General features: G+C 45.5%; 1 protein-coding gene across 5 annotated transcripts; it reads right to left on the bottom strand.

Moving 5' to 3' along the window:
- Positions 1 to 1345: 1345 nt before the first annotated feature.
- Positions 1346 to 26430, bottom strand: n4bp3 (NEDD4 binding protein 3). 5 transcript variants are annotated; one of them, XM_077006176.1, is made up of 6 exons: positions 26183 to 26430; positions 25870 to 25938; positions 8204 to 8647; positions 7173 to 7763; positions 5791 to 6063; positions 1346 to 3371 (listed from the first exon to the last, which is right to left on the bottom strand). In XM_077006176.1, exons 3-6 carry the CDS (start codon positions 8612 to 8614, stop codon positions 2811 to 2813), a joined length of 1836 nt encoding a protein of 611 aa, XP_076862291.1. In that variant the 5' UTR covers positions 8615 to 8647; positions 25870 to 25938; positions 26183 to 26430; the 3' UTR covers positions 1346 to 2810. The 5 variants fall into 5 exon arrangements, with proteins under 5 accessions (XP_076862291.1, XP_076862289.1, XP_076862288.1 ...); XM_077006174.1 differs by lacking the exon at positions 25870 to 25938 and adding an exon at positions 10509 to 10641; XM_077006173.1 differs by lacking the exon at positions 25870 to 25938 and adding an exon at positions 18487 to 18851 and having other exon boundaries at positions 26183 to 26429.
- Between the last annotated feature and the right edge of the window lie 543 nt (positions 26431 to 26973).

The following is a 26973-nucleotide window of genomic DNA, read 5'->3' as shown; positions in this document are numbered from 1 at the left end:
TTGGCTATCCCACTAAATACGTGCTGACTGTATTAATCCAGGACATTGAAACAAAATCACTCGAGCTATCCTGGTCCTTTGTTTGCTGCAGGTGTGTCAGTGGACAGGTGAGGTCTGTTAACCTGAAGCAAGCACCTGTGAGTGAGGTGTACGCAGGATGAGAACAAACTGATGTTTGTTTTTTTTCATTAAGGCAACTCATTATGAGCAGCATTATGCTATTAGCACAGCACTTTAAGGCCATCATCTGTAAGATCATCTCAGTCAACAGCTACATTTGGTCAGGTGTGTTATGTAAAGTAAACTCAATATTAATCAAAAACCTCTTACATAAGTACGTGTCAGCACCAGTCTCACCCAGTCTCTCTTAGCAAGTGTTATCTTACATAAAGCTCTATTTATGAAGGACCTGTTCATGATGTAATGTTAAGCTATAACAGTGCAAGTCACGTACACTGCATACTTGTTGTGATGGTGGTTGTTGAAACCACACTTATTATGAAGCTGGTTTTGTTTACATGGATTATTCCTACAGTAATCAAGTGCCTAGAGTGCTTAGAGCAACTTCAACATGTGAACGTTTCTTACTAATCTGAAGCTCATTGTCGTTTAGAAGTGACGGTTTAAACAAAGCAATCAGAGCTTCAAATGATGTGTAATCGGGTGTCTGATACTGTACGTCCCCGGGTCATCTGTGGAGTGCAAAGGGAGACTGACATTCGCTTCATGGTTGTGTTGAACACCCTGCCACGCAAGCTCTGTGTGCTGGGCGAGTTTACCCACGTCTTCCTGAGATTGTGTGTGGTAGACTCCCTCTGTTCACTTCAGATGGTCAGGCACCTCCACCCGCTACTCCTCTATTCATCGTTGCTATGGAAGCGCCTGTTTCTCCTGTTGTACAGCCGTATTGCTACACTGGCTAGAGTTAGATGACCTCTGACCCTGCATTCTACAGTGAGTTAAGCTCTGGTTGGGCATGACTCAGATGGCTGGACTCCAGGGAGTAATGACAGGAATGCACAGACGAGCTGTCGGTGAAGGACCCTTCTCAACACTACACAGCCGCATAGCTCTAACACTACCTCAAAACCCAAGAGTGAATGGAAATGTTGAAGTTAGTTAAGTGCCTTGCGAGGAAGCTGTGTTGTCCAATTCACAAAGGTGTGAGAAGTGGGAGGTCATGCCAAGAAGCAGAAAGGAGGATAAACAGCTTTGTTCTGAACACTGGCCTCATGTCGTCATCCAAGAACAAAGTTCTCCACAGAAGAATGTGCAGGTTTGCAGACTTGTGTGTGTACATACATGTACAAGTGAGACTATTACAAATTAGGGAAGGAAAAGCTGGAAAACAAATATTTAACTTTATTACATAAAAGAAAATCAGTCAGGCAATTTTAGAGATTTATGCCAAGGTGTACTCTATACGACTCGACAGCTATATACAGTAGTTTATACAGTCAGCACATAAACCCAGATTGACTCCAGTAGTTATTACCATATCAGCATTGTTTGCTTAAGGAACATCCAGTAACAGTGGTAATGTCTTCAGGTTCAGCCTTATTTCAGCACTTCTGTGCGTCATGGTAACCCATCACGATACCGTTACAAATCTGCCAGGGAGCCTTTGGCATTTGGCACAGATCAGCCGTGGTCTGATGGCACTCTGAACGGTCCCATCGGTGGCCATGTTGTTTGTTAGCCCTACTCACTGATCCATGATTGGTCCGTTTTTGAATCTAAGTGGTAGACTACTCCCACCCACCGGTTCCACAGGTCCCTCTTACAAGATTGTTGTGCCTGATGGACCTTTAACAGCTCTGCCGCTGCCACGCCCCCATCACTGCTGAGTTGGGACCGGTCCACTACACAGGTAATACCTGATGAGCTGTGGTCCTCTGGTCCGCACAATACCGTGGTAATGAGACGGCTGGAGGGTTCAAAGACGAGCAACCATCTGTCAGGCTGGACGAGGGACATGACGTGACTCACATGAGCAGGGGGAAAAGTCTAGGTTTGCCTTTTTTGAAGATGATATTTACCTTTTTTTCCCCCATCGGATTGTATTTAAAGCCGATGGCAGGGGAGTGTTAAGTGTGAATTGTGTTAAGGTTGAATGGGAAACTTTCCAAATCTCTTAATAAGGTCTGGCTTAAGAAAACAAGCACTTTGATGTGAGTGAGTGACATGTCTGCAGCTGTTAGCAGTGCTTTCTCCCTCTCATGGGGAAGACAAACGATTTACGCAGCTGTTCCATTAGAGCGTGTCATGCCGTCTCGGGGGGGAAAACGCCGTGAAGGAGCCCTTAACTTCCCGTGCCTTGCTGGCTTCCTCTAGACGAGCATGACAAAGTCAGTATGGTGGTGCAATTGTTTAAAACAAACAGCCAATCAGCAGGACATGAATTAGAAGAAGAAGAATGGACACCTGCTCTTGGACCGAGGGGTTCGTTTATGCCTTCTCCAGTGTAACTCATGTTCTGTATGGTGTTTATGTAGCGTTTCTTAGGTAATGGAAGCATAACCAATACAGCATTGTTTTCTAGCTGATCTTTATGAATGGAAGTTTTCAGAAAAATTCAACTAAACAAAATGAATCTTATCAAAGTAACATCCCTTTAAATCCATCTGGAACACATTCTTAAATAATCTCAGTGACTCAATGCATTTTGGTTTAAAAATCGAGACAAAATGTAACATACTGATTCAAATGTAAATGCATCATCACGTGTGATGGTCTTGGTTAACCATCTCCGTGAGTCACCACTCCTTTGATCATTCTCCTCATTTAGAGTCTCAGACGTCTGTAGACATTCAGATTTCTGAAGGCCCGGTCCTTTCGATCCAAGGAAGGCTGCGGAAAGCGTTTTTCTCCTCTGTAGCTCCGCCCTGTTCTCCGCCCCCTGTCACACCCGGTTCAGCCCCGCCTCCTCTGAGCTGGCGCAGTTCTCTCTCCAGACTCTCATTCTTGTGGTACATCTCCAGGTAGCTGGCCTGCAGCTCCCTCTGATAGCGGAGCACCTTCTCCTTCTGCACCTGCCAGGTGCCGCGCTCCGCTTCGAAGGCCGTGGCCTGCGCCTCGTTCTGCCGCCTCTCCAGGAGCAGCTCGGCCCGGAGCCGCTCCTCCGTGGAGCCGGGCGTCTCGTCCCCGGCCCGGGCGTCTTCAGGACCGGGTGGATCGCCGCCCTTGTGGCGTACGGCCTGCAGTGCCATCTGGAGCATGTCGATCTGGCTGTCCTTGGCACGCACCTCCGCCCGCGTCTCGCGCAGCTGTGTCTTCAGCAGGAAGATCTCACCCAGCTTCTGGGCCACCTCTGCCTGAGAGTCTCGTAACTGCTGCTTCAGGAGGGAGATCTCACCTGCCTTCTGACACACCTGCAGCACACGACATGAGCATGTGAGGCGCCAGTGCACCACAGACCTTACTACAGTCTTTACTGCACACAGACCTCACTACAGTCTTTACTGCACACAGACCTCACTAGTCTTTACTGCACACGCACCTCACTATACTCTTTACTGCACACAGACCTCACTACAGTCTTTACTGCACACAGACCTCACTACTCTTTACTGCACATAAACCTCACTAGTCTTTACTGCACACAGACCTCACTACTCTTTACTGCACATAAACCTCACTACACTCTTCACTACACATAAACCTCACTACAGTCTTTACTACAGACCTCACTACACTCTTTACTGCACATAAACCTCACTACACTCTTCACTACACATAAACCTCACTACAGTCTTTACTACAGACCTCACTACACTCTTTACTGCACATAAACCTCACTAGTCTTTACTGCACACAGACCTTACTACACAGACCTTACTACACACAGACTTTCTAGTCTTTACTACACACAGACTTACTACAGTCTTTACTACACACAGACCTTACTACACACAGGAGCCACACCTGAACCTGTGTAATTCTGAACCCCATTTAACCTGCCTGAGCCTGATGGGTTCTGGGATAGGACCACATGCTCCCCCCATCTGTTGTCTAACATAACTTAATGCCCTCTGTGTCTTTGCTAATCTGGTGTGTGCATTAGTGCAGTCTCATTTTGCGGTTGCAGAACGATGATGCAGTGCAAACATGGGTCTAAATTAGGGGTGCACGATATGGACTAGAATTGCGATGTGCGATAACGTTGTTGGATATCCCGATATCGATGTGAACCACGATAAATTAAGATTAAAATACAGAAATGTAGTGTCTCTCTGAACAGCAGCACGTTAATTTGTTTTGTTTTTTACTGTGTAATGAATCCAGAATAATTCCAAATATTTTGCAGGTTTATTCAACAATAGATTCAATCTAGGTTTATAGTTTCACGAGTGAGCGACTCCGCACACCTCGTTCTCCGCGAACGGCGGAAGCGTTTAATCTTGCCGTGTCACATTCTTTGCAGTGTTGTCCGAAACGATGTGTAGGCCTAGTAGTATAAAAAAACACCCCTCAAATACAGGGGAATGAAATTTACCTGACCAATTTTAATGTTGCTTTGTGTTTCAGGTTTGAAAAGTGCTGGAATTTAGGCTAAAGTATTTGAAAAGGCTTGAAACTACTTCGTTTCACAACAAATATCTGTCTGACTGAACAATTCTCTTGTATTACGTTAACAAATACGAGCCTCTTGTAATTCTAGGACGAAACATGAGAGAACGTGAAGAAAATAAATATCCATTAAATAATGTGATAAAAAAGCGAATTATTTCGAATCATTTAGAGTATAAATATTTAATTCAATAACGTGCTGGGAATTATTGAAATGGACCTCGAAAGTGACGTACAAGTGCTTGAATTCCACCTTGTAGCTATAGGTGTATGAACCCTGCAAACATGACTGTTCTCATTGCGCCGAGACGCGGCGCGCGCGAACTTTAAATAAATAATAACATTAAATAATGTGATAAAAAAGCGAATTATTTCGAATCATTTAGAGTATATGTATAAATATTTAATTCAATAACGTGCTGGGAATTATTGAAATGGACCTTGAAAGTGACGTACAAGTGCTTGAATTCCACCTTGTATTGGTGTATGAACCCTGCAAACATGACTGTTCTCATTGCGCCGAGACGCGGCGCGCGCGAACTTTAAATAAATAATAACATTAAATAATGTGATAAAAAAGCGAATTATTTCGAATCATTTAGAGTATATGTATAAATATTTAATTCAATAACGTGCTGGGAATTATTGAAATGGACCTTGAAAGTGACGTACAAGTGCTTGAATTCCACCTTGTATAGGTGTATGAACCCTGCAAACATGACTGTTCTCATTGCGCCGAGACGCGGCGCGCGCGAACTTACAAAATTCGAGAGGTGCACGACCAGGCTTAAACCAAATCGCGTGTCTGATGAGCGTGTTCACCCCACTCCAGGGTTGCCAGGTCCTACAAAAGTTTTCCGCACAAAATCTGCGAGTGTGAACTGGAGACAAATTAAGTATTATATCGCGATCGATTCTTAGTGTTGACTTGTAACTTCCGCAGTAGCCCAACTCAAAAGTAGCCCAAAAAACCGTTATTTGCTGTTATTCAAGGAGTTATCGTGGCTCTTTCGATGTGTTTATCGTGAAACTTCACATCGCGATAACGATAAAAATACGATTAATCGTGCAGCCCTAGTCTAAATGAACAGAACCATGCTTTCTGGATTCATTATTTCTTAAGTTCGTGAAAAAATAAGCCATATGACACAAAAAATCATTCAATTCAGCCAAATCCCTTGCATTTCCTGTTTATCAATACAGCCCCACCCCAGAGCGCACCTCCCATTGGGTCTCCTCGAGCTGTGGGTGGAGCTTGTGGCCCTGGGCGGGGCTTGCTCGGCTCTGCAGGCCCTGGCACTCGAGGCGCAAGACCCGGAGCTCGTCCTGCAGCCGGCCGCGCTCCTGCTGGGCCTTGAACAGCTGCAGCTGCAGCGTACGCTGGGAACGCTGGGACTGCTGGGACTGCTGGGAGGCGTGACGCAGTCTGGTGGCGTAGAGCTGCTTCAGCTCACACACCTCCTTCTCCCACAGACGCTGCTTCCCCTCAAACACCTGACACACACACACACACACACACACACACACACACACGCATGCACACGTACACATGTGTGCACCACATACACAAGCATTGGGAAATTATAGAGTGATGTGTGATACTGACTGTGTGGTGCAGTCTGACACTTTCATGCAACACCTAACTGGCTGATCTCAGTCAATCTCTGCCTTTAATGATGTGACAGCAAGAGCAAATCTTTAACAGTAATGTGTGTTTTATGTGGACACCAGCATTTAATCTACATACAGATGACTAATATTCAGATTTATTGTTGTCTTAGCAGTTATAGGGCTGTTACGAAGGAGAAACAGATGTTGTACAGATGTTTAGGACGCTGTAACCAGCTGTAGTATACAGCAAGTATATCTAGAAGAGGCTGTAACTGGTTGTATACACACTTCTAAAAGGCTGATAACGGCTCGTGTGCACGGTGATGTGAGTGTGATAACGGCTCGTGTGCACGGTGGTGTGAGTGTGATAACTGCATGTGTGCACGGTGATGTGAGTGTGATAACTGCTCGTGTGCACGGTGATGCGAGTGTGATAACTGCTCGTGTGCACGATGGTGTGAGTGTGATAACTGCTTGTGTGCACGGTGATGTGAGTGTGATAACGGCTCGTGTGCACGGTGGTGTGAGTGTGATAACTGCATGTGTGCACGGTGATGTGAGTGTGATAACTGCTTGTGTGCACGGTGATGTGAGTGTGATAACTGCTTGTGTGCACGGTGATGTGAGTGTGATAACTGCTCGTGTGCACGGTGATGTGAGTGTGATAACTGCTCGTGTGCACGATGGTGTGAGTGTGATAACTGCTTGTGTGCACGGTGATGTGAGTGTGATAACTGCTCGTGTGCACGGTGATGTGAGTGTGATAACTGCTCGTGTGCACGATGGTGTGAGTGTGATAACTGCTTGTGTGCACGGTGATGTGAGTGTGATAACTGCTCGTGTGCACGGTGATGTGAGTGTGATAACTGCTCGTGTGCACGATGGTGTGAGTGTGATAACTGCTTGTGTGCACGGTGATGTGAGTGTGATAACTGCTCGTGTGCACGGTGATGTGAGTGTGATAACTGCTCGTGTGCACGGTGAGTGCAGACCTGTGCGACTGCGTCCTCGCTCTCGTCCAGGTTCCTCCTCATCTGCCGGAGCTCATGCTCCTTCTCCTGGAGCCTCTCCTCCAGCTCCCCAATCACCTCCTCCACAGAGCGGGACAGCTCGTATCGAGACAGGGTGTCCCCGTAGCCCGACGCCCGGCCGAGGGCGGACACGTTACGACACGACACCCCTCCCTTGCCCACGGAAACCCCTCCCCTGGGAGCCACGGACGTCCGGTCCAGGGAGCCGATGTGGTCGATGTGGCCCATAGAGGCACTGATCTGGCTCAGGTGTGGGCGGAAGGGAGGTCTGTAGGGTGGCAGGCTGCTCATGGAGTTGTGTCCCGAGTCTGAGGTCGTCTCCTCTTCCTGGCTTGGGCCGCGGGGTGGGGCCAGGACGCCTTTGTTAGCGCTAGTGCGTGCTCGCGAGGGAGAAGAGGAGGAAGAAGAGGTTGAGAGTGATTTGCTCGCTGGTTTGCCGCCAGATTGGTGTGTGCTGTTAGTCAGATCCTCGGACTTGGAAGCATAAAGGTTCTGCATGGAACTGAAGATCTTAGGCGTCACGGGCTTGAAGGCGGACGGCCGGAGGCGATGCTACGGAGGAGAACATGAGTAGGTCCATCAGCTTCTGCATTTACTCACTTTTATACACTACTTATAAAGAAACAAACCCTGGGAGTGAGGTGTTCCCTGAAGGCCAGTCTTACACACACAGGAGAACACACCCCTGGTTAAGCTGAACACATCTGATTTGTCTTTGACCTGCACTGCGTGTTCGTGTGTTATCTGCCTTTGGTGTGCATGTTCACTAAAGTGTGAAATTACTGTAAAAACATTGGTAGACACTGCTGTGTGAAAACAAGACCAAACCAGACAGAAACATCATTAGTGAAGGACCCTAACACACTTTTACCAACCCTGATCTGACTACCAAAGTGTGCCCACCCTGTGCTGGAGCAGCACTATTGCAGGGTGGAGCTCGGAAGAAGCTCTGTCCTGGGCGACTACACCTTTCCTCCACCCTTTATTCATACCTTGTCAAACTTCCCACCGATCGGGAGGGAGTTTTTGCTCACATCCACTTCCTTGCCATCTCTGTGGTAGACCTTGGTGCAGACACTCTCCTCCTCCCTGGAATGCTCCCTTTTGATGGAGGAGGCTCCTGAGATGAAGCGCTTGCCTGCTTTGGACTCCTTCTTGGTGATGTTGAGGTAGTTGAGCAGCTCTCGCTGGTTTAAGCCCTTCCTCAGCGGGCCTCCGCCATGCCGCTCTGCTACCTGTGGAACTGCTCTGTTGCTTTTAGTGGGTGAGATGTCTGGCTTTTCGATCAGGCTGCCTACACTACCCATAATGCAGCCGGCTGACGCCAGAGAGGATGGAGGGTAAAGGGCGCTGATGCTCTTGCTGGGGTCTCGGGTCAAGGGCAAAGCTTGAACCGTTGCCATTGGTTACAGGATTGAGTCACTCTTCTGGCAGGTCTAAGATTGACAGAAGACAGAGAAGCACATGAGAACTTTCTAGAAAACTGACCTGAAGCAGGAGTGTAACAACACTTTGATCATGTTTCGTCATTTAGAAATGTCAAAGATAACTGTATTGTCCATACTGACCACATATTACTGACAGAAATGGTGCACATCAAAATTGCAGTGCAGCTAACCCTGAGGTCTTCACCTTTACTGGCATCACTAAAGCACTCTGTATTGTGAGAACACTACCGTTAAGTATGCACTACATACTTTTAGCACAGAGTAGGTCAACTGTGCCCTAGTGTGGGTGGAGTTGATCAGTGCATCAGCAGCTGCCAGTTATGTAAGCAGCAAGTGCAACATTCACCTCTGCCGTGAAGGTCTGCAAACACAACAGAACCAGACCAATATTCCCCACGTCTGCCTACACCAGCTTGTACTGTCATATAAAACACTTATCAAAGCTGTCTACCACAGTTTACTTTCCCACATTCCTCCAAATGCTGCTGTTAATGGTGTCCAAAAATAAAATATATAAATCTCGGAAATGAGGAGTAATACACAGGCGCCAGTTTGCGGGTTCATTGCGTAACCACAATGAGTCAAACTCCCACACAAAGCTAAATCCTGAAAAATCCCAGGACAAACGGCTTGGGAGAAAAACAGACCCGATGGTGATTCTGAGGAGAGTTCTCCTAGACTTTATTGATGCGTTGAGGTGTTAATACTGAGCGCTGGTGAGAGCACAGGTGTCTCTCTCTCTGAGCGGAGGCTGGTTTGGCCATACGGCCGACCTTCTCCCTAACCTTTACACACGGTTAAAACTCCAACTCTTCGTTTCTCTCTCCTTTTTCACTTCATCTTAGCTTTCCCAGGAAGCTCATTAAGAGCATGTGTTGATTTTAGTCTAGCAAGTTCCTCTCTCGCCTGCAGTGAAAATGTACCCAGTCGCCTTCGAACTATTATAAAAAGAAACAACACACAATGAAACTGTTTCTGGTTGGGGTGACACCAATTTGCTAGAAGATCTCTCTCTCTCTCTCACACACACACACACACACACACACACACACACACACACACACACACACACACACACAATCTGTAAAATAACATGCGGTTTTGAGCAACTCTTCAGCTATTTGGTGTCATTCTGGATGACAGCTAAGCAGATTTGGAGTAACATGACGGATTCAGTCCAAAGGCAGGTGCTGTGTTGCCCTCCTGCCATGGTTCCCTATAGACACATGGAGCCAGAGAGGTGGATCTCCACTCCACCAGGAGCTGGAGCTGCCTCGTTCTCTCCAGTCCAAACAACCGCCCGCCCTGGGTCATCATGTCTCCATCAGTTAATAACAGCTCAGGCACCTGCAGTGAGTAGGCTGTTGTATACAGGGACATACACGCTTGGGATGCTAAATCCAACAGCCAGAATGAACTGCTTGTATGATTATGATGTGCATAAATTAATGAATACATAATTAAGCATAATGCTTAAAAGGGAGCAAACCCGGGAGCATTACGCAAACATTTAGAAACCCGCTGGCTTGCAGTTTGTCCACTCTCTTCAGTTTGACATCACCCACGTGTTCCTGTGGTCTACAACAGCCTCTGAAAACCCATCAGTGATATCTGGTCTCAGCAAGAGCTGATCAGTCCAGGGTCTCATTTGCAGTACAGGTTAAAGGGCAGATCGAGCAGCAGTAATCCTCAAGGTGTAACACAAGATTTAGCTGTCTAAAGTCTTCAAAAGAGCCATGGTTATGTTTCGGTGTAATCACTCTATCAACACCGGCATTATAGATGTAATTTCAGGATTGGAAACACTGGTTATGTTGGCTCAGAGTTTGTATGCGAGTGCATTTCATACCACTGCAGTCTCCATGTATACTCTCCACCCTGCTGTACGCTCCACCCTGCTGTACGCTCCACCCTGCTGTAGTCAGATCTGTCCTGCGCACCATCGGGCAGAGCAGGAGCAGCAGAGCAGAAACCTTCGCCTGCTGAGATCAAAAAGACACCTCATGGTTTTATTCATGAGCAGGCACGCGTCTCTCCCAGTGCCCGGAGATCTGGCTCTCCAAGCAGCTGGGAATTCACACCTACGCAGTGCAATGATTAAGAATACACCCCGACAACGGCAGCTGCTCCGCCGGTGACTGTTGGGTGGAGTGAAACATGTACATGCACCTGCTCACCGAGCAGAAACCACTCGCGAGGGAAACTTCTAGAAGTAGGCTACGTCACATTAACAGAACAGGCAAAGAGAGGACAGTGTGTCAGCGCTGACTAAAGTATCAAAGTCATTCAGGTGTGGCTCGGAGGATGGGGTTGGTGTGACTGCGGTGACCGTGTGTGATTATCATTTGCGGCATGTATTTCATGCAGTAGAAAGACCTCTGCACATGAACTACAGGACATGGTACCATCTACACACAGATGGAGACAGGCGGAATATACACACTAATAATGAGATGACATCTGATTCTACATAAAGGTGGGAGTTACTTTTGCTTATTGGGGAAAATAACATGAAGCATCAAAGCAAGAAAGTAAGAAATAATCGAAAGTATCATAGCTCATCTGCACTTTTGATAAGCAAACTAGCTTGCTTGTACTACAACTTAATATAAAGCAAAGATTTATCAGCAACATACAGAGAATATGATATTTTCTTTCACAGGAAGCTACCCAGGTGCTTGTGCAGTCTTTCCTCATTTCAAAGCAGGTCTACTGCAACTCCCTACTTACAGGTCTTCCTCTACGGGTCATCAGACCTCTACACCTGATCCAGAATGATGTAGCATGACTGGTCTTCAATCTCCCCAAGTTCTCACATGTGACTCCACTGCTACGCTCTCTTCACTGGCTTCCAGTAGCAGCATGTATCAGAAATAAAACCTTGATGCTTGCCTACAAAGCCCAACATGGACTAGCCCTTCCCTACATGATGTCACTGGTCAAAGCCTGATTCATACCGAATCTCCAGTATGGCTTGACTTGAAACGCCATGTTTCAAACGTCCTCAAACATAGATGGAAGACTCATCTGTTTGTTATACTTATATGTACTTATATGACCAATAACACTGCAGATAACACCTATTGTCCTTGTTCTTTATCTAGTATGTTTATGTCTATGTTTATTTGCACGTCTAGATATTGGTTTTAATTCCTGTTGTTTAGGTTTGATAATGTGTTTATTTGCAATACTAGGTAATTGCATTGATTCCTAATAGTAATGCTAGTTTAGTAATAGTCTGACTGGAGGGTAATTGAATTCTGACCTATCTACACTACTATCTAGGATGCGTTCTGTGAACAGATGGCAAAGCACTTTGTAAGTCACTCTGGATAAGATCCTCTGCTAAACGCCCAAAATGTAAATATTACAAGAGAATTACAATTCCCTGTATATTTACCCAATGTCCCAATTTAACATGATCTACATTACAGATATTTGCAGAGTTGCACTGAGTACAGATCAGGTTGGATGTATTTAGTACATGGGGCTGGCTGGGCGTTTCCTCCTGCAGGATACTGCGGTATTTGCTTGAGCTGTATTAGCATGGTACTTCAGCAGTGCCATCTTGGGTAAAAGAGCTCAAAATGTAAACTAGCACATTTAATCGATTTCCTATTAATTTTTTTTACTTTTTATTAAGGTTCGATTTCAGTGGTAGCAAGCACTGCATACAAATGGTTTCAGAATGTGACAAGAAAAAGTGCTATTGTCTATAGTATATAACTAGAGATAAATAACTACAATCGATACATTTTTAAGATGTTAAATATTGAAATTCTAATGCAATATTAACCTCAGAATCAAAAACAATTTCGACTCTAAATCTGTGTAAATTATTACTCTCCTATCATACCCAAATAAAACAAGTACATCCAAATGCGTTGTGTAAACACCACATATTGGAATCTACCCACAATGTTCCAAAAGACAAATTATGCAGTGTACACTGAGAAAGAGAGGATACGGTCAAAGAAGATGAATGATTTTAGATGTACTTGTGTTAATCATTATCTGACTCATTTCAGGTTTTGGCTGTGCTAAAGTCTAAACGCATTTACACCATGATGTTCAAACTGACCTTGTGGTCCCAAACTACTGCTTTACATTCAGTAGGGGAGAGTCAGAGTCTGATATCCACAAACCCTGGAGCTGTTCGGTTTTAGGGAGGGGGTTAAAAAGCCTTTTAAAAGGTGGCCACAAATCTTCTAGGACTGCAAAATGTTGCATCCTGTTGTTAAATCATAGCTAACTACTTCAGCCAACAAGGGTTTGGTTTACAAGCTAGACAACTGCCTGCACTAACTAACACACACACATACATACACACACACACACACACACAAACACACACACAAACACCTTGTCAGGTTACGACAGCAGAGCTTCAAAGATTAATTGCACAGCACAGGACCTCTATCTTAAATGTTTTTTAAAGCTGAAAACCTTAATAATATAAGGCAAACAAACAAACCAAAAACAAATACAAACTTTTATTACCTTTCCATCTAATCATCCATCCATTCACATGTTTTGTTTAGTTTTAGATTTACAGAATCGTTTAATAAACCATTTAGTTGTCCACATTTTTGTATAAGTTATTATCATTTAAAAATAAAATTCATATTTTAATGTAGTCAAATAAAAATAACTAAGCTAATTAAACAATACATTACAATAACTAAGTCGTTACAGCTAGCGTCCTAGCGAAACCGGTATTCCCCCATAGGTACAGTAGCAGCTTCCTTAGTTACAGGATCAACTTGCTTGCTTAAAACTAATATTCTAACTTACGTTTGACGAAGGACGCAACATGTGTCTATAAGAAGGAAACACATTTATTTATTATTCAACGTTTATTCACCGTTAAATCAACGTCATGGATCAAGTTGATTGACCGTTGAATTGTTACGAATCAACGTTCATACCTCGACGTTCTTTCAATGTCTTGCTTTGCAACACCTAATGAGCGTTTCAACGTTGTTTCAACGTAAATTTGTTGACCTTTTTTTGTTGACCAGAATTTTGGTATCGACGTGGCACCGAAGTATCGGTTCTTGTGTCTGTCATGTCTAGTTCCACCTCTATGATTAAAGTTTTTGGGACTCTTTTTAACCATTTCATAGAAAGTCTACAGATGAAGGTAAATTTAAAAGTAAAGGTAGAGCTTTATTCAGAGATTATTCAGAAATTATGTAGTAAAACATTGACTACCATTTTAGTGCACATTATATGTACCTTGTATTATCTATGCATAAAGATATTTTCTCACAGGCATGGGGAAGTATCAGATAGCAAGCAGGTAAGCGAGTTTATTTTAGCAAACGTGTAACTCAAAACCTCATTGGCTAAAACAGTGAGAGAAGCAGGTGAAGTTTATAGGTACACAAAGGACATAAAATTCCAATCATGCTTTCACACAGCAAGTTAAGACCTGTGGTCAACCTGACACTCTGCAGGACAGCAGAGCCACATTCTCTTGAAGCATACTACCATGGTGAATAACTTGTCTGGCTTCATATATGACTAAACGCTGGCCTTGTTATCACATGGTTCTGATAGTTAGTGCCCTAGAAAGACGTCCTTGATCTTCTGGACAGCTTGATCTTGTGTGGTGATTGAGTGCTGAATAAAAGTGGCACTGAAAAATGACGCCTTGCTGTAATGTTTGAGCTTGCTTGCAGGAAATGTGTGTTTCTGTGTGTGTGTGTGTGTGTGTGTGTCTGTGTCTGGGGGGTAAGGGGTACTGTGGTTCTCTAACCTGCCACCACCTCCACTGTAATTTGTTACCTAAGAAATGCAAATGGCGGTGTGTCAGTCATTTGCTGACTCCACCCAGGGTCATTGTTCTGCTGGTGCTGACCAACTGCAGTGTGTTTGAGTGTGTTGCATTCAGGTGTTGGGGAGTTTTTCAGCTCGGATGCCGCAGCCTGAATCCCTGTCCAAAACTGGAGCAGTGATGCAGACACGGGACACTCCTGCTGGTCTGAATCAGGGAGGCGGTAAACAACCTAAACACACACACACACACGCACACACGCGCACACACACACACAAAACGACTTTCCCAAAGCAGCGCAGAGGTACTAAGCTAATAATTATGGGTTGCTAAATCTCAAGATACTCGTTACACACAAAATATTCTTTTCACTATCGACAAGTCACCAATTGGTCATAGTAAACTCAAACCAAGAAACATGAAATGGCATCTGAGCAATAATGAGGTCCACTGTAATGCAAGCACACAACTCTCTGAGGCTTGAAATGTCCCAATGGTAACCTCCATCCTCCATGAAGTTACAATAACGTATTATAACAAACTCCAACTTGTCAAAGACAACAGTCACACATACATGACCACCACAGACAGAGCAGAGGGAACAGACATTAGTGTTGTTCTGCCCTCTGAATGACTTATGAAACCTGCCCTGGTAATTAATGAGCAGAGAAACCCCCACCCTGAGCTGACACACGACAGCCTTTTCATGAGTTCACAGTCACTAATTCACAAGAAAAGCACAGGGTGTCATTCTCGGTGAAGGAGCATAAATCACATGAATGTGAGCCTAAAGCCTGCTGTATCCATGGCTGTTTTACTGTTGGCTCCCTTCCCCACAAATGCCCCCAGAATTTTTATACAGATATTTATCTCCATGGCCACAGGGCCAGCACACAGGGGCCATTCTGATTGGACAGGCCCCGTGTGAGACACAGAGGGTGTATAACACAGTGGTGCAGAGGGAATCCCGTCTGACAGTGGTGCAACACCAGCAGGGAGATGCAACTGCTTCCAGGGCAAAGTGGAAAATGTGTTTGCATGTTGTGTCTGTGCCCCACGCTGACATCACATGGCTATGAAACGCAATTTGCTTCCACGTCAAGTCAAAACAACAGTGGGAATCTACTAATCTTCACTTACTTACACAATATTATGATGTCATTTATACCTTAATACCATTATGATATAATTTATACTTTAATACCATTATAGTGTCATTTATACTTTAACACCATTATGATGTCATTTATACTTTAAGACCATTATGATGTCATGTATACTTTACCATCATTGTGATATCAAAACTGACAAGCACAAGTATTTTGGTGCAATTAGTGCAGCCGGAGTGCAGTGAGCAGGTTTGTTGTGCCTTCATCTCTAACACTTTAGTAAACACTGATACAACAAAAACACGTTGACCAGAAATCTGCTAATCCATTACTCAACACTACAGACCTTTTATCAATACAGTTAATTAATAATACAGTCAGAGCAACAGTGCTGATTCAGGATCAGCCTGGATGTGGCTACTCATAATGCAGTACAGAATAGCAGTGCTGATTTAGGATTAGCCTGAACAGTCTGGGTGTGGGTGCTCATAATGCAGTGTAGAACAGTAAGGCTGGACCAGGATCAGCATGAACAGAAGAGGGGTCTTGTTACTTTTAGCCATGAAGTGAAAACCAGCCCCTGCCAAAGAAAACGTCATGGGTGTGTGTGTGTGTGAGAGAGAGAGAGAGAGAGAGAGAGACTAAGAGAAATCTGGAGCAGCTTCATGTATTCCATTACCCAAATGAAGCACTGAGGCTACACCCTTACACCACCTTCTCCACCCACACTGCAGCTCACAGCCACCACAGGCCCATGCTCACAAACACAAACAAACGTGCAAAGTACTGCTGGCTAAGCAAAGATTTGATCCCCTCTGTCATTTAGCAGCCATTGTTTGCACTATAAGTCTATAAGTTATGCTGTACTTGAAAAGACTGTGAAGACTTTCAGAAATGTACCAGGTATGAATTCAGAGAGAAAAATTAAAAATATGGAAAACACTCCCACTTCGTTATAGTATGAACACAATGGTCTGTCTGTTGCAAGGAATGCTGATCTCCAATTTCCTCAAGGAATCAATAAAGGTTGTGTTTGTTCATTTTTCCTAGTCATTCTATCTATCTATCTATCTATCTATCTATCTATCTATCTGTCTGTCTGTCTGTCTGTCTGTCTGTCTGTCTGTCTGTCTGTCTGTCTGGTTGCACATTTCAATGGGAGAAGCACTGCACAGGAGCTGTAGGACATAAACTGGTTTTGACTTTGCAGTGACCTAAATACGTCCTGTAACTCCACTCCTATAAGCACATGCTATGCTGTAGATGCTCTAGCATTCTCCATGTAACACAGAACTCTCCACCTCCTGATGGTGGAGATCTAGAGAAGATGTGCAAAGGTCAACGATCAACACCAAACTCTGCATACACATAATTTTGTGAACAACAATGGTGTCAACACAAGCCAGGGTTGTTTATCACACCGAAAAAATAAACACTAAATAAACACTTGGTAACACAGGCTGGCCACAGAGAGGATATGCCCAACCAGTCCTCTGTTACTGCACCCATCTTCACCAGTCAGTACTGCCTTCAGCTGCTCCGTTTAACTCGAACATCAACGTTTCCCTCAGCACTAATACTGCACGCAGTTCTGGCCTTTCGCACAACGAAGTTCTTTGTTCTCGAGCTCGGTTGCCGTGTGTAAACACAGGCAAAAGCGCCACAGGTCTGAGCAGCTCTGTTTGCTGGTGCCGTTCAACCCAAGATAAGCATCTTCCTCCTGCTCGGCCATCGTCAGGTGGGGAGCTGCGTTCTTTAAGGCTAAGGATGGAGATACGTGGAATGGTATTCCCTCAGCTGCGGTCCAGGTAATCATTTAGCTCAGTGTTACGGGTCATTGGGATAAGTACACCAGAGGAACCTGAGGAACCAGCTGGACTCTTACATTCCTAGTACTCTGTTTCATATGTAACAATAATGATCACACTATCATTCAAGCTACTGAACACGTAAATATTTATGCTAACAGGTGTATTAATACTAATATCAGTGTCACAAGTTTTCAATAAGACAGCTAAGGAGAGAAAGATTACACTGAGTTTACTGAGTTTCATGGTCCAAATATCTGCTAGTGCCGATTCTTGTGCTACGTCTTGATCTTTGTAAAGATGTCAGGAATCACGATGGTTTCCTAGTGGTGATGAACTGCATGTCAGCTGAGCCTAGTCTGCTCGGTGACGCTGTCTACGAGAAGCTTCTTCTTCAGCACTCCTGAGGTCTGGCTGGAAAGACACTGTCCTGAAAGACACTGTCCTGAAAGGTGCTCACACAAGCATCTCTCCACTCTCATAGTACCCGCCTCGACACTAAACAAGCAATGGGGAGATGAGATTACAGCCAGTAAACAAACAATGGGGAGATGAGATTACAGCCAGTAAAACTGCACTCTGGGCTTATCATGTTTGCCTCATGGAGCCACTGTGTTGCCACACAAAATATTTAAAAGCCCAGAAATGACCAGTGTGGCAAACCTGTGAGCCCCTCCCCCCACAAGAGTAACCCCATGAAGGTCTCCACCTGAGGAACGAGCTGGAATACACCTCCACAACACCCCCATGACGACTGCAAGCCAGCTAAATTCATTTGATTTGCAAAACTCCTAAACTCCTCTGAACACAAATTCCTTTTCTCTTCTGTGGCAGTGAGTTCGCCTCCAGAAACTCCATATGCTTTGCAGGTTGGACATTCGGCTCAGGAAAAAAACCCAGACTTAGGTAACTGTGTCACACCTAAATATAACATGGTAAACATTTCGCACTTGGCTGAGAATGTTCACTTTGTAGGAATCTAGCTGCCCTTCCCTTAACATAACCACATTTTGGAATATAACAGTATTCAACAACTTCAAAAGAGTGCTCACTAAATCAGACACTGTATTCATTAAGTTGTTCACACTGATTTGAAAGGCAGTAACGTGAATCCAGGGAGGGTGAGGTCACCTGAGACGGCCTCTTCCTGGGGCATGTTAGCTGTGATTTCTCCAGCTCTCCGCCTCGCTCCCTGGTGCCTGGTACTCAGCTGCACCAGCTGCGGTCCTGCTGTTGGTCCTGCTGTTGGTCCTGCTGTTGGTCCTGCTGTTGGTCCTGCCCCGTAGCAGACGGCTCTTCGGCCCCTGGCTGCCCTGCTCTCTGCCCTCGTCTCACGGAAGTCCTGCCGGCGCCGGGAGGGAAAAGTCCCTGCTGCACGTCCTGTCTGCACCAGCAGCTCAATGTCCTTATCTCCCTCTCTCTGCCGCCAGAGAAAGAAGACACGCCGTCCTGCACAGCGCTGTGGCAGGACCTGTTCTCCTTGTTCAGCGACAGGACTGCGGGACGAGGGATTAGCAAGAGGAACTTTGTTTACACTGCGGAGCACCGGCTGGCCTAGGAAAGTGGTTAATGATTTACATTTCAGGTGGTTTGTGAACCCACAAGTGCTTAGAACCAAGGAGCAAATCATCAGATGTTTCTTAGATCCAGCGTCTGTCCAAACACAGAGCTTGGACGCTCAGACGCCGGTAGTCTCCAACTTGACCAACCTGCTCACAGTCAACATGATCATACTACACAGAGCTTTTAAGAGATATCCAAAAGTCCAAAAGGCACCAAAGCAAACAGAGACAGTCGCAGGGCCAATGTGACCACATCACTTTGTCTCCCTGTGATGGTGAGGATACCAAGTCTAGGTGCCAAAGGGATCATTCACACCTTCAGAATGACTGTGGACAACTGACCGCCACACAACTGCATCTGGTACATGTTCTAAAAGTCTTACTGAAGGCCCCAGACCTGATGAATGCTCTCACAAAGGCCCTGTCTGCAGCCCCCAGGAGCCTTCCCAGACAGACTCACAGACACTCACAGACAGACTCCCACACAGACTCACAGACACTCACAGCCAGACTCAGATGTTGATGGTATGCAATGAGTCATCACTACAGTGCATTCTGGTGCCATTTTAAAATCACAAAGAGAACATAGCCGATTCCAGAGCAGTTGATTCCAGTGTAGCTGATTCCAGCGTAGCCGATACCAGCATAGCAGATTCTAACGCAGCTTATTCCAGTGTAGCCGGTTCCACTGTTTATCTGACGCTGCTTCGTTGTGTTGTTATTGCAGTACTCAATTAGCTTCACTTGCATTTATTCAAAGTCAGCCAGCTTGAAACTACCTGCAGCCACGAAACTAATTAGAACTAATTGCAGAGCTCCGGAGATCATATTGGTGTTTCTATAATTACGTAATAAAAAAAATTTAACTAAGGAGAAGTAGACCAAAGTTCTTAATAAAAACAAACACCTCATGTGTTGTACTACGATGCACACGAACATGAAAAATGCTAAACTAAGAACAGAGAAGTGTATGTTGTGTGTGTCTGTGTGATATGTATGTGTGTGTGTGATATGTATGTGTTGTGTGTCTGTGTGATATCTGTGTGTGTGTGTGTGTGGTATGATAGACAAGTCTAAGCCTGCTCCCACGTACTTGTCTGACCAAAGAGAGGTGCGACTTCCCTAGGCAGAGTAATTTCCTCAATTTGATCTGACCCCCCCCCCCCCCCCCAAACACATACACCCACACACACACCCCACCCCCCAACACAAAACAGCTGTCTTAGGGAAACTACTGGTAATAAAAAAATCCTCACAAAGTTCCTTACAAGTGCCGAAGTGCCGCAGACAAGAAAGGTGAAAGGAGAGCACTGAAGTAGTGAAGGAGAGATCACTACTGCCCTCCTGACACTCCTGAAAGGAGAGCACTGAAGTAGTGAAGGAGAGATCACTACTGCCCTCCTGACACTCCTGAAAGGAGAGCACTGAAGTAGTGAAGGAGAGATCACTACTGCCCTCCTGACACTCCTGAAAGGAGAGCACTCAAGTAGTGAAGGAGAGATCACTACTGCCCTCCTGACACTCCTGAAAGGAGAGCACTCAAGTAGTGAAGGAGAGATCACTACTGCCCTCCTGACACTCCTGAAAGGAGAGCACTCAAGTAGTGAAGGAGAGATCACTACTACCCTCCTGACACCTGCACCCACAGCCATGCAAGACTGAACTACAAAGAAAACTACAGAGAGAACAGAGAACAGAACAATGCACTTGACGTCTGGGACGTCTGATGATGCTGTGTTTTGATAACTCACATGTGCTCATCTGGAATGAAACCAACCTGCAAGTCTTCAAATGTAGATATCAATGGAATGCCGACCTGTCCTAAAACCAAATGATACCCTTTGATCCTTTGAACTTCTCCGAGTCTGCTCTAGTTCTAATCCACTACTGGAGCCCTGAGCCTTTAACCCTCAACTGATCAAACTGTATTCACTCACAATTGTTAGGAAGGACAAAAGCGTCTCCTACACGTCATGAATGCAAATGTAGCCAGATTCGAGAGAATATCTACATACTACATACTCATTTTGGCTTCTTCAGAACTGCACGGATGCAGTTTAAACCTGGGAAGAACCTCATTTTCCTAACTGCTTCCCTTCCACATTAATTTCCCTGTAGTTAAATAATTTTTTATAGAAAATACTGGATAAAATGCCGTGATATCTGTAACCGAACAACAGTATCAGAGGTTACAGTCCGTCCCTACAGTTCATATAAGGATTCAGATGCACAGAGCTGTATTGTCAAAGGCTGGAAAGTAGCCACTTGGTTGGCTATAAAAAGCAGCACTAAGTTTGACTCCTGACCCACAGTGCCGAGGGCACACAGCTCCTGGTGAGGGAGGAGGGCACACAGCTCCTGGTGAGGGAGGAGGGCACACAGCTCCTGGTGAGGGAGGAGGGAGCTCCCCATAATGTGGGCTTTGTATGAGCGAGACTCACCCGAACTCTGAGGGGGCTTGGATTACAACCTGTGTTACCACAATGGAGATTGTGTGAAGAGGAGATTAAATGCAGGAAGGGACCTTGGGAAGGATATCGATGTCCCTACTGTTGGTAACTAACACTTGCAGGTAGATGAGAAACAGTCAAAGTCGACCAAATGTCAACCCCACCCCCGTGTTCGTCACCTGCACCCTCACGCTCGTCAACACCACCCTAACACTTGTCAACCCCACCCCACGCTCGTCAACCCCATCCCCGTGTTCGTCAACCCCACCCCCATGCTTGCCAACCCCACCTCCATTTTCACCAACCCCACCCCCATGCATGGCAACCCCACCCCCACGCTCCTCAACCCCACCCCCACGCTCGCCAACCCCACCCTCACGCTCGCCAACCCCACCCTTACACTCGCCAACCCCACCCCCATGCTCATCAACCCCACCCCCACATTCATCAACCCCACCCCCACGTTTGTTAACCCCACCCCCACACTCGTCAAACCCACCCCCACACTCGTCAACCCCACCCTCACGTTGCTTGCTGGTTTGAGCAGTCTAAGGCAATGCAGCTGCAAAATGCAACTGGGATTTTCAGTCCTACCCAACGCACAATGGTACCAGAACCAAATGTTCCAGTAAGGGCTGCTAGGAACAATGTTTGTCAGACTATTTTAGGACCTCCACAGTGAGAGAGATGAAGGTGACCACGCCCACTTTCCAACAATCAAACCTGACTGCCAATAAGAACTCTTCCTCACTGCTGCCAGGCAACCATACGCCAACATACTGAAGTGCTGTGTCACATGTACAGTACAAGTGTTCAAAACGTAAGACATAAAATAACATCTTGACTGACTTTCTTTCACACATTTGACATAATGAAGCCGTTCCTGTTTCCTGTGTGTGATATCAGATGAATGTTTCTGGCAGAATCAGAGGTGGGCATGCTCTGTGAGGGTGTGCGCTGAGTTCAGAAACCTAGGAACAAAATGTATCTGCTTCCATATGCTAACAAAACACACACACCACCAGGATGGCAGGAGGAGTGTGTTCTTGCTCAAAGTACCCACAGATTTCTCTTTCTTTCGCACAGCAGTCCGCCTTCTTGAGAAACAGAGAGAGAAGTCATGTACAAATCTGCCAAGCCCTTGTTTCCATTAACTCCAGAAGTGCTGAGTCTGAACGGCCTTCCCTTGGGGAAACGGAGTCATCGTAAGCCCCTCTGAATGGGCTGGGTTATTCCCCAACACCAACGTCTGTCGTCATAATGACAAACGGATAAAAGGATCTAGAAGTGTGTGATAACGTCCTGAGAGACAAATCCGTCTAATCCTATTCCAGCCTGGGATTTCCTAATCCGCCTCAGGTGAATAGGGAGCTAGCGAAGGCCTGAGGATCAGGATCAAGATCAGGATCCCAGGACCGGTGTCATGGTTACAGGTCCATCTCTCCTTCTCCACCGCACGTCTCTGCCCTTGAGGAAGTTTGCTCATGTAGATTTGGGCTGTGTCGTGACACTCCGCTGACTAAGAGGAGGTGTTTCTCATTGTTTGCTTAATCCGTGCAGACGCGAGCCTCTGTGGAATTCTTTTAAACAATGATTACCTTTGATGATGCATTTAATTTCTCATGCAATGCTATTTATGTAAAATGACATAAGCAACAGTCTCAGTATAGGTATTAGTCATTTCAGACAATGACAGAATGAGCAGCTGTGTCACTGAAACCAACACAGGTCCTGGTTGGCACACCTGTGTGCAGGTAACAGTGAACACTTTCAGAGAAGAAGAGTGAAGAAGAAGGAAAGAGAATCGGTCTGGGATCGAGGAAGAGTGCTGATGATGATGATGGTGGTCCTGTCTGCAGCAATGGCCCAGGGCTCTCCACTCTCCTCACACACTGCAGGATATGCTGCAGGTCTCCGACGCCTGACACATCACGCAAGTCACTCCCATGTTTGTGAGCTCCAAATGTCGATACTCGTCTTCCTCATCAGCAGGAAGCGAAACGCTCCCATCAGTGTAGTAAATTTAAAAAGTGCAGAGTCATCACTGTGTGCGGGAGAAGCACACACCACCCTGAATGACAAAGCAACACTCAGCAACTCTCAGATGACGGACATTTTCATTTCGTTCTCAAGGCTATGCTGATGAATTCAGTGGCTTTACTCAGAAAGACGATAAGGAGGTTAGCTATCACGGTAAGGAGGGTAGTTATCACGATAAGGACGTTAGTTATCACGATAAGAACGTTAGTTATCACCATGATTGTGTTCACAGTGCTTAGCCAGCTCTGTTTCAGTATAAAGCCATTACAAAAACAGTCCAACTCAAACTAGATTCTTCCACTGGACAAAGGGCTCTGACGTCAATGCTTTTGTGAAACACAACAAACCACTGTGCTTAATTACAGACCTAATTTACCACAAGGCAGAATTTACCACTAGGTGACAGTGATGAACCACAAACTCTGCTCAAAAGACCTACAGAGGCCCTGTACTAGTGTTACAAAACACCAGGCCCTTTATTCTCCTGGTCCTTTTCTGAAAGCCAGCATGGCTCTATTCAGTGTAGCCCACATGCTAACAGACATCCATCCAGAGTTGTGATCTGGTCCTTCAGTTATCACTCATCAACTGGACCTTCCACTGAGTAAAGAAATCTAGCCTAGTCTTCGTGTGACTGGGATCTCACCCAACACTCTGCCAACAGACAGAGATCTAGCTGTGTAATTTCTAGAAACCTATTATGGAAAAAACATTTGTGATTTTATTTATTTATTAATCAGACTTCTTTTTGAATATTAAAATGTCATTTTAAGGAACACTGCAGTGTTTCTCAATCCAATATCTAAATCTCTGTACACTTAACAAAAATGAGATCTGCGTAAAGGAGATAATAAAATGTATAACTAGACTCAGACCCAGACCCAGTCACCGCTCCTACTCCAGCTTGCCCTCCACCCAGCGGACTAGCTGAGACTCCCACACCCACACTGGAGTGCCTACATGGACTGAACATAATGTAATAAAGTGTGGGAGGTTTATTAGCTGGGCCACCCAAGGAGGACGGGCTGCCTGGAGACTTTGTGCTCCCAAAGCTTCTCCCCTAGTTCTGCCCAGTGAGTCTTTCCTTGCCACTGTCACCTGTCGCTGGTTCATTAGGCACCCCGTACATTTGTCAAGCTGCTTGGAAATATCCCGTGTTGTAAAAAACATGCTATATAAATGCATTCGACTTCACCTTCTTTTTCTTCCTACAACTGCCATCAGACATCCATCACAACTGCCATCAGACATCCATCACAACTGCCATCAGACATCCATCACAACTGCCATCAGACATCCATCACAACTGTCGGTCAAGTTAACAGGTTTTTACGTTACTTCTAAAGATCAGGGAAGTAATTCTCTGTGGTGATCATCTACACATGATAGAAGAGATGCAGTATGAAGATAACATTGTTATATTTCTTTGATGTATGACAATGCTCACTCTGATTGTGACAAACAGTGTCTGGATAGGTCAGGGGTCCTGGAATAACCCTAGTTTCCACGGTGACTTCCTGGGGTAAGAGAACTCTCTGGCTGTCCCTTTTTGTCCCTCGATCCTAGGCATTAAAAGCATGACAGCAGAACTGTAGCCGGTCGCCGCGGTGAACCACCCAAGTAGCTCCAACAACAGAGCAGTGCAAAACTAAACTCAACTGGTCTCCAGTGCGCTGGTGGAGGAGAAGGAGCAGGGTTACACCAGCAGTAGGGTTACACCAGCAGCGGGGTTACACCAGCAGTAGGGTTACACCAGCAGCGGGGTTACACCAGCAGCGGGGTTACACCAGCGGCGGGGTTACACCAGCGGCGGGGTTACACCAGTGGTAGGGTTACACCAGCGGCGGGGTTACACCAGCGGTAGGGTTACACCAGCGGCGGGGTTACACCAGCGGCGGGGTTACACCAGCAGCAGGGTTACAACACTGGTTTAATTAATGGTTTAATTAATTAAAAAATTGACAACTCCCATCCTGGAGGCCCAGAATCAAGCACGGTTAATTACCACTTAATTACAAGGCTTAGTGCGTGGTAAGGCAGGACTGCTCGTGAGACCCTAACACTCCCCTTGCTTTAGTGCTTTTTATTGTGCCCCTTTATCATATTGACTGCTGGTCCTTGGAGCTCTGTTTACTTAGTTAAACAGGCCAGCCTGTCCTCAATCACTTCTCTGGTTTACAAATTTCAGCAACGGGGCTGCCATTTTGTAATCACTGGGAAAACTTCCCCGGCCCACCTGAGGCTGAGCATATCTGACCTCTTGCTAAGTCTACATGTCTTTCTCCAGGGCAATGCAGAAATTGTAAATCTGCAGTCACAGAGTTTTAAAAAATACTTAAAAGTCTGCACTGACGGACTTTACACGCTGCACGAACAGATTCAGGAATGCACCGATAACCTCGTCAGGAGCGCGAGACAGTGACGTTTGGCCGCGCGTATCTGTGCAGAACGAGCAAACTCACCTTCATCACTGCGCGCTACCGACGCCAATACATCCTCATATCCGCCAACCAGTCCCGTAAAAGTCGCGACTGCAAAGAATTTGTGGCACTACAATCACACTTCATTCTTTACCTAAGACATCCTAGCGTGATACACCAGCTATCATCGCTAGTGAAAGAGTAAGAGAGATAGGACTTCATTTACAAATCCACCGACAGATTGCTCAGTTCACAATAAGCCCCGTTAAAAAATACCGGACGACACGGACGGAATGAACAACATATTGCATCAAGTGTTTAGTCTTTAGATTACCACTCACCCATTAACACTCACCATTATATGTCCAAGTTGATTCACCAGGCGATTAAACCTCAGTCTTTGCTGCGAAACAACTTAATTAGCTAGTGTAGTTTAGAGAAAGAAAGTGAAATATATCCCCTTGGTATACAGTAAATTTAGAAAAACACCGACTGCAGACCAGCTCCTCTGGAAATCGTAGAGTTGTGTTTGTCGTTTTCCCTCTCTGAGGTTTGAACTCCGCATAGAGCGGGGGCAGGGAATGAATCCGGCCCCGGGCGTCCGGAGAAGAGGAAAACAAACTTCTCACTCCATAGCGACGCCTGTTGGCCACTCAAGAAACTACTGCAATTAAATTTAAAAGCCTACCTGCGTAGCTACGTAATGTCTGAACATTTTTCACTATATAGTGTCGCTTTAAAAGTCTGTAAAAGTCTTTTCTAACAGTTTTCCTTTGTCAGTAAACAAAAAAATCTAAAAACTAGAGTGCAAAGTATTTAATGTACACCTACATAACGTTATTGAAATGGACATCTTTAGATTTGAGTTTAAAAGTATCTCCAATCCAAAACTTTACACAAGCATTATTTTTAACTTAATGAATGAATGAATGTTCGATTTATATAGCACCTTTTACTGTAAGATACCCAATGTCGCTTCACAATTTTAACACAGGCACAAGTCTTACACGACCAATCACAGACGTGGCAGCCAGTTACACACAACGTCCTCTAACGGAATCCACACCCCCTGGGGGACTCTATGGGATGCAGGAAGGGGAGAGAGGACAGACCCTAGTGACAGAGCACCATCTACCACTGGGCAGT

Source organism: Brachyhypopomus gauderio, chromosome 5, assembly GCF_052324685.1.
Source record: "Brachyhypopomus gauderio isolate BG-103 chromosome 5, BGAUD_0.2, whole genome shotgun sequence".
Taxonomy (NCBI): Eukaryota; Metazoa; Chordata; class Actinopteri; order Gymnotiformes; family Hypopomidae; genus Brachyhypopomus; species Brachyhypopomus gauderio.
The sequence above is the reverse complement of the archived record's forward strand: the minus strand, read 5'-3'. Positions and strand labels throughout refer to the sequence as shown.